The sequence below is a fragment of the Papilio machaon genome, chromosome 9, assembly GCF_912999745.1.
Source record: "Papilio machaon chromosome 9, ilPapMach1.1, whole genome shotgun sequence".
Classification (NCBI taxonomy): Eukaryota; Metazoa; Arthropoda; class Insecta; order Lepidoptera; family Papilionidae; genus Papilio; species Papilio machaon.
This window is the reverse complement of record NC_059994.1, coordinates 7,395,867-7,404,585: the sequence shown is the minus strand read 5'-3', so window position 1 is coordinate 7,404,585 and position 8,719 is coordinate 7,395,867. Positions and strand designations below refer to the sequence as shown.

General features: G+C 30.4%; 1 protein-coding gene across 1 annotated transcript; it reads right to left on the bottom strand.

The window, feature by feature from the left end:
* Positions 1-673: 673 nt before the first annotated feature.
* LOC106712927 (glucose 1-dehydrogenase) lies at positions 674-1,527 on the bottom strand. Its single transcript, XM_014505605.2, has one exon. It carries the CDS (start codon positions 1,485-1,487, stop codon positions 732-734), a length of 756 nt encoding a protein of 251 aa, XP_014361091.2. The 5' UTR covers positions 1,488-1,527; the 3' UTR covers positions 674-731.
* Between the last annotated feature and the right edge of the window lie 7,192 nt (positions 1,528-8,719).

Below are 8,719 nucleotides of genomic sequence, written 5' to 3'. Positions count from 1 at the left end.
ATAAAATATTAGTAAGCCTATGTGTTCTACCGGAGATACCTTCAAACATCCATCCATCCATCCAAACATTCGCATTTGTAATATGAGTAAGATATAAAGTGTGATTAAAAGGCGTAAAAAAAGTATTTTCTTCAATATACTTTAAGATTCTTAAATCTTTACAATTCCGTTTGAAACTCGAGGGTCACATTTGTTCGGCTGTGTCAATTTAGTTTACTAAGTGATGGATCTAAAAGAAATATTCTTTTCTAAATAACACAGACCTTAAAATGTACGAGAAGATATAGGATTCGAAAATCTTGATTAATTTGATGCCTTGATTGGGTTTTCAGTACTCCATTTTCAAATAAAGTTTTTTTTTTTTTTTAATTAAAAGATCATTTTTTAAGACGTTTCAAAAATATTTCAATGTGAACATGCTTTTGATTTTATTTTTCATAGATCAAAGGAAAATAGTAATTTTTGAAAGATAGAAATAAGACAAACGTTTATTTAAAAACACAATTTTTTTAATTTATTTCTTATTTTAAATATTAAATAATGATAATAAAATAAATAATATAGTAGTATCGAGTGACAAATTCTATTCCGCCAATAAACTAGAAATAATAGCTATCTTTTTACATAAAATATCCAAAATGTTACTTCATTATCCTATTACCCAATAGTTAAATTATTAATAACTAGAAATAAGTCTGGTTTATTAGTATACACACATGACATTACGCTGTTTAACGTTTCCAAGTGAATCCATTGTCAGCTACGAAGTTAGATCCTGTAATACTCTTTGCTTTATCACTTGCGAGATAAACAATCAAATCTGCTATCTCTTCTGGTTCACCAACTCTCTTCAGAACTGTATTAGCTGCGAAATCAGCCCAAGAAAGTTTCGATTCTGGAATCCCAGAGTTTACAATGATATCCGTCCTAACTGGTCCTGGACTCACCGTATTCACTCTAACACCGTGCTTCCCCAAGTCCAAAGCGACGCCCTGAGTGAAAAGATTCAACGCAGCTTTCGATATACAGTACGGCAATAAGCCAGGCTTATTCGGCGGGATCACAGCTAACACACTTGATACGTTGATAACATTACCTTTGCTAGAGATCAAATGCTTAGCACACAATGACGTCAGAATGATAGCAGCTCGCATATTAGTAGCCATCACTTCATCGTATGCTTTCAATATGTTACCATATCCAACACTGCCATAGCGTGATACGCCAGCATTGTTCACCAGTACATCAATCTTTCCAAATTTATCAACTGTTTGTTCAACTATTTTAATCGCCTCTTCTTCTTTTGAAACATCTGCTTTCACAACTAAGTGCTTGGTCTCACAAAGCGCAGCGACGCTTTCTAGTTTCATCTCGTTCCTTCCTACGAGAACTACGTTAGCTTTTTCTTTAGAGAAAAGGACTGCAGTAGCAGCTCCAATGCCAGAACTGGCACCGGTTATGATCACTACTTTGTTTTCGAAACTCATTTTTGCAGTGTTAAAATTGATAATTGATCCGTTCGCAACACAAGTCGTTGAAGACTGATAATAATTAGGAAACACAAGGCATATTTATATAAGCAGACAATTGCTATTTTGTTTTTAAACCTTCTGCAAATAAACTTTGTACAAAATATAATTAATTAAATTACTACGATAATAATATTTACATTAAGTCACGATTGCGTGATAATTATTTCAATATTTCGTTATCAGAATTCACGGGTTCGAATCCAGGAAAAATATCCTTAAGACGTCAATACTAGTAATTAAAGTATATATTTATGTTGCAAGATTCAAAAGAACAAAGAAATTTATTACCGCTATGTTGTTTATATGTTGAAAGATATGGTAATGAGAATTTATTTGTACAAACCTACTATCAAGGTTTTACTGTTAAAGGCTGTTTTTTCATTAGTTGTAATTGCCATTTTTAAAAGAAATGATTTTGATTACTTTAAAACAATACGAACATGGTAAGCATACAAATCTTACAATTTATTTTCATTGCAAAAACAGTGTCTTCAAAAGATCCCAGTTTACATTTCTATTTCGTTACATACGAATGTTTTAATTTTTTAAGGCTTTGTCCTGACTTACAAGTTAAAAATAAATAAAACATTTTGTAAACCAAATTTGCTGGTAACATCAAATAAAGCTGGATTACATTGATTGCTTTCTCTTTACAGATGCCGCTTCCTTAAAACTTTTCCAATTAAGAAGTACAGAGGGCGCTTTGATACTTTAAGGCTTTGTAGTTAAAAATAAAACAAATCAAGGAAAACATTACACAGATCTTAAATGCGATATGTGGAATAATTTTTAATAAATAAATCACGTTAAGTAGTAAGAGAGCGTCGGTGGCTCAGGGTTAAGTACTTGACTTGTAATCTACAGGTCCTGGGTTCGAATCCTGCCGTTTACGAAAGTGTATTGGTTTGCATGTGTACATTTATCTAACATTCTGACGGTGAAGGAAAACATCGTGATGCAACCTGCGCATATCCGAGAAGAAATTCAAAGATATGTGGGGAGTCAACCAACCCGCACTGGGTCAGCGTGGTTGACTATGGTTTCGTCAATCCTAACTTAGGGTAGCCTCCGAGCCCTTCAGTGGGGACGAACGAATACTTCAAAGAGATACTTTATGTTTCGAGAGTGGAGTTGTTTACTTACAAACTTGACAACTAATGGAAATAGAAAAAAAGATTTGCTAAATTAAGTGCACAATTCAAATAAGCGGCTTTGAAATTTGCACATAAAAATAATAAAGAACCTATAGTTTTAAATGTACAACCATTAAACCTAAGGTCAAAATATGACATTCTCTGCAGATATCTCATGGAATTTTACCATGTTATTTGTATAAAAAATAATAATAATTGAAGTATTGAAATAACTTTTATGTTACTAATAACTACGGAGTTAATTCACAAAAATTAATCACGTGACATCACCATAGTTACCTCGAGATGAAGCATTTCATTGTTTTATACAACTGTGACGTATAAAAGCGTGACGATTTTCGAAATGTCAATAATTTGCGGGATTCAAATGTTTGCCAGTAAAAATTCTCCCAAATTCGGGAAAATTAATATTTAAAATTTAAAGTAAAATAAACTATAACAATTGTTGAGATGTTCATTTTTATTATTTTATTATTATATAAAACGAATTAAAACCTAAAAAATATTTATCAAACACAATTGTTATTTTGCAATTATTAATAAGTGTTTTCAAAATGTCACAATTGATTGTGTTTCTAAATTTTATTAAAAATAAGAATTAAAATATAAACACAAGAAAAGAGGTTTATTTTTTGTGATTAATTTCCTCAGGCAACATTATGGATATTTACTAAAAAGAAAAGGCCCCGGAGGTCTTCTAACACGGATCATTTATGTGCTCTGAACGCACCGTCTAGAGGTATATAACTTTTCTTCAAATTTTTAGTAACTTGATATGATCTTGGGTAAAATTAAGTGCGAATTAAAATTATACTAGGTGGTGGAGTAATTATTTTTTGAGTTTGCATGTAAGTCCATTCCATTATGACCTCTATTGACCTTGACTCGACCGCTATTGAAGACCAAGGTGTTTTTCCCAGAATTTACAGTTTGACATTTTTGTTAATAATAATTTTGTTACTTAAATATAACTAAAACAACTCATGTGTTTAATTATTTCCTTAATGTTTGTTACTAAAGAGTACATTCAAAAACAGAGCTGCTAGTTTCAGGCTTTAATGGCACAAGACCATATTAACTCGACTTACAAAGCTTTAATAATATCTTTGAAGCTTGATGATGTTTAATTAAAAGGTATTAACCAACCAATTTACCATGACAAATTTAACTGTACTATTAATCTTACTAATATTATAAATGCGAATGTATGGATGGATGGATGGATGTTTGTTTGATTCTCCGGAACGACTTCGCGTATATTGACGAAATTTAGCACACATGTACAACATAGTCTGGAAGAATACATAGGCTACTTATTAAGTTTCTTTTAATGCTGCGCGGATAGAGTCGCGGGCGACAGCTAGTTATAAATAATTTTATTCATATACAAAGTAAGGTTATAAATTTTATGTACCGCCCGTATACTGAAAGAGATTTTTAATGTAGTGTAGTGTGTAGTTATATTATAAAATTACAACGTTATAACTAACACTTTGATAATAAAATATGACAATGTCATTTTAACAAAAAAAAATCTTACTATGGCTATTACTATAAATTAGTTCCATACCTCCGTAAGTTTTCCGTAATTTAGCAAAGTACATAAATTATAAACTAGCTGTCGCCCGCGACTCCGTCCGCGCTGAAATAAAATCAACTTAATCAGTAGCCTACGTGTTCTTCTAGACTATGTTCTATATCTGAGCCAAATTTCATCAAGATCCGTTAAGCCGTTCCGGAGATACCTTCCAACAAAAATCCATTTAAACATTCGCATTTATAATATTAGTAAGAAGTAAGATTATATACAATATTACTGGTATAGTCCAGGAAAATAACAAAAATATTAGAAGAAGCTTTATAGTAAGGAAGATTCGCAGTCCCTTATTCATTTCATCTTTTTAATTATTATGCAAATGTATAATAACGTTGTCATGGAAACGTTCGTTCCAATGTTACATCAAGCGTTCTATTTTAAAACACACTTAGAAATATCATTTTTAGGTCGATCGATTATTCTGTATTTTGTTGGCAAAGGTTAATGTCGCAACTTAACTTCTACAACTCTCAATGTAGAGCATAACAAAAACGTTTTGTGGAGTTTTTGCAAAGCATGATTTCTGAAATAAAAGTCTAAATAAATCATATAATCCTTTACAGAATTAAACATTTTTTTTCATAATTTTGTACACAAGCGTATTATGTTGAAAACCTATCATAGTATATTATATAATATTGAATACGAATAAAAATATATTAGATTATATTAGATTATATTATAAGTACCTTTGAAAATATTTATAAATATCCATTAAAGTAAAAGTTTAGTTCAACATAAACACATCAAAAGGACAAAAAACTCGATTAACGAAGATGGATGGATGAATGTTTTATAGAAGGTATCTTCAGAACAGCTGAACGGATCTCAGTGAAACTTGGTATTGATGTAGAACATAGTCTAGAAGAACATATAGGCTATTAATTAGTCACTTTTTAATCCACGGGAACGAAGTCGCGGGCTACAGCTAGTAGTATTATATAGAGTAAAAATTGTAATTTCGTAAAGCAGACAAAAGTTATTATTTTCAGGTGTTATTCTAAATAAGGTCTCTAAGCGACGAAAAATGTTAATAAAGCTTACGCTGTCTTCAAATATTTTCAAACTAAGTGAAAGTTCAAAGGATATCTAAGTGGAATATGAATAAATGTATCGAGGGGTGAAAGGCTATTTGTTTTAAGCGACATTTTTTGCGATATTGACTTATATATATATTCTGAATCAGAAAAATTCTCTGATTCAATAACATAATAAGTCAATATCGCAAAAAATGTCGCTTAAAACAAATAGCCTTTCACCCCTCGATATAATAAACTTTTAACCTAATCCTGAATAGATCTGAATTAAATCTTATACTTGTATATATTTACAAATGGATTGTAATTAAATTCATTAAAAAATTGATTGTAATTCAATCCATTTAAAAATGAATTGTATTTCATTTCATTAAAAAATGTAATGTAACTCAATCCATTTTAAGTCATATTATTCTCATTTAGAATTGTAATAAACTATTCATAGTTAACGAACTCAAACAAGCGATTGCAAAAAAGGCACAAATTGTTCACAAAGCCATGGCCTCAGGTGTGACTTACGTATTTACACTGTCATACGTCGTTTCAACCTTTTAGGCAATTTTCTAATATTCTTTTGGAGTAACCTTTTCTTATTACGTAAGAGTGTTTAGAATAGCTAAGTTATACTAGCTACTAACATTTGAGTATATTTTACTTGATTATTTGAAAATAATAACTTTCCAAACTACTGCCACAGTGTTCTTTAAGAGTTTCTAACAATTTCTCATACAGAAAAATGACTAATAAATGGATTGTGGCCATTAATGTTGCAAAAACCAACCAACAAAAATGTGTTTCTCGATAAAATTTTAGCGATTTTTTTAGAACATTGTCTATTCCACGTCAACGCTGCGAGGCGGTGACAGGCTGACAGCGGACAATTTTACTTCATCATTATTTCAGACATTATAACATAATACTGAAACAGTTATTAAATAAATATATATTGCTATATTCAGAGTAATTTAAAGTTTACTTTAAATATATGTGTAGTCTTTTTATACTAAATAAGTATACATTAAGGATAATTTTTAATGACAGTCGCTTCAAGAATTCTATAGCATTTGTGGCCGTGTGGCAAACAACGACAGGAAACACCAAACGACAAACATGAACGTGTGGATTGGTGTTTGCCTGTTTTATTTGGTGTTCGCTGTTTGTACCAGTGATCAGCGTCCGTGCGGTTTTTCTACCCAAATCAAGGAATGTTCGACACACGTGGGGATGCCTGTTTGTGTTCGGTGTTTGGCACATGTTTGATGATGGCTGTTTGTAGTAAACACCAAACCTCTGGAGTTAGTATAAGAGGGTAGAATAAACCCTGCATTAGAGGAATTCACCTTAAAGCACAACTATTAAATTTACTTTGCCAGATCTACACCCTTAAAAGGCTTAAATAGGTCAACACTTAACCCTTAAAAGGGACAAAATTTGAATTGCGGAGATTTTTTTATAATGTAGAAAATAGCGCCTGACAACGAAGTGGTTTTAAATGGTAATTTGGTCAAAATATGGTAGGCTCTTATTTTATTCTATTCAACTTTTTTATTATTCTTGGTATTCTTCACGTTATTCTACTGAAGTATATTTGATAAAAAAAAGTCTAAATTGTCACTTACATTCGGGACATTTGTTATCTAAAATAAAAGTACGGAATGTTATAAATCTTTCTTTGTTAGGTTTAGTGGGCATATTATGCCGTATTGTATTTGTATTGGGAATGAAATAACAAGGGAAATACATATAATATATAGTGTAAAAAGTGTAATAAATATGTAGTGTAATAAGTGTATAATATTAGGTTAACATTTTAATTTTTTTCGTGTGTAATTTTTTTCTAAAGAAATTTGTATAAACACCTTTCATTCAATTTATTTCAAGTGTTAAACGTCAACTGCAATAAAAATGAAACGGAATGAGTTAAATAACACTTTGTATTAAGAAATGCTATATAATTTTTATAAAATGTTACTTACATTTTGTTCGTACACCTCCAGGGCATTTAAGATTAATAAGCTTGTCGCATTAGTTCTCCGTCCCAACACATCTCAAAGCCACGTCTTGTTAGTGAATTTTTAATATTCTTACAATTTAGTTATTCTTTTTACAGTTAAAATATTTATATCTTATTAACACAAGCCAGAAAGTAAGAGTTACGCAAAACTTTTACAAGTAGATTTAAAAAAGCTTTTATCACCAGGATAAAAAAAACTTCTAACGCTGATTAAAAGATATACATATAATGAATAGCAAATTTTAACCATAACAGGTTAACGTTAATTAAAATTACAATAAGACCCCAGTAACCTTCACAAATAATAAAAATACTTTGTAAGACATAAAATATTCCAGAGGATTCTTCAATTAAAACAAAATTAGAGAAAGTATTAAATTAAAAAGTATTTTTCGTTAAAATGACGTACAACAAAAAGTTACATAAAAGACTTTCTTTGTTATAAAACAAAGGCCCGAGATGAACAAGATTAAAGCTGTCTACGTGTACCTAATAAGGTTGAACTAACGTTATTCAACATCAAACAAAGATGATTATCTAAGATTATTTGTATCAAAAGACTCGGGTACTTATACCTCATTAATCAGTCAAGAAAACAAGCCAGCAAGCTGTCTAACCTACATTATAATATTACGAACTAACAATATTTTTTATTACAAACAAATATAACACAACCAATGAATAATGAACATTGATACGTTATAATTATAAAAATATTTCATTTTTTTCCGATTAAATAACTCAACGTGGTTAACGTTTTAGTTATATTTTGAGAAGTTAATTGTATGGAAACTTACTTTTTAATGGCTATTTTACAATTCAGATTTAGTTATAAAGTTATAAATGCAAAAAATAGAAAGGAAAAAATACGTTGGTATATTTTGTACAAAATAGAAAAATGTAAAAATACAAAATGCAAATTTATTTTAAATAAACTCCGGTCGTAGCGGATCGCTTCACGAGCGATAGGTATAAATATTTACTTTCTATTTCCCCACACAACGGTTCAATTTCAATTTTATATTCACTACATCGATCAAAGACATCGTTAGAAAATATATTTACGTAGCTGACATTCTACTGATATGTACAACTAGCTGTCTCCCGCGACTTCATTCGCGTGGAATTAAAAAAAATTTAGTAAGCTATGTGTTCTTCCAGACTATGTTCTACATCTATTTCAAATGTTAGTGAGATTCGTTTAGCTGTTCTGGAGATACCTATTAACATATATCCATCCATCCATCTAAACATTCATATTTATATTATTAGTAAGTTGTATTACATCTCTTTAATATTGTATTAAGTTGTAATGTATGTATGAATGTATAGATGTTCATTACCACGTAACTCCCCAACGGTTGAATGGATCTGAATGGAATTCG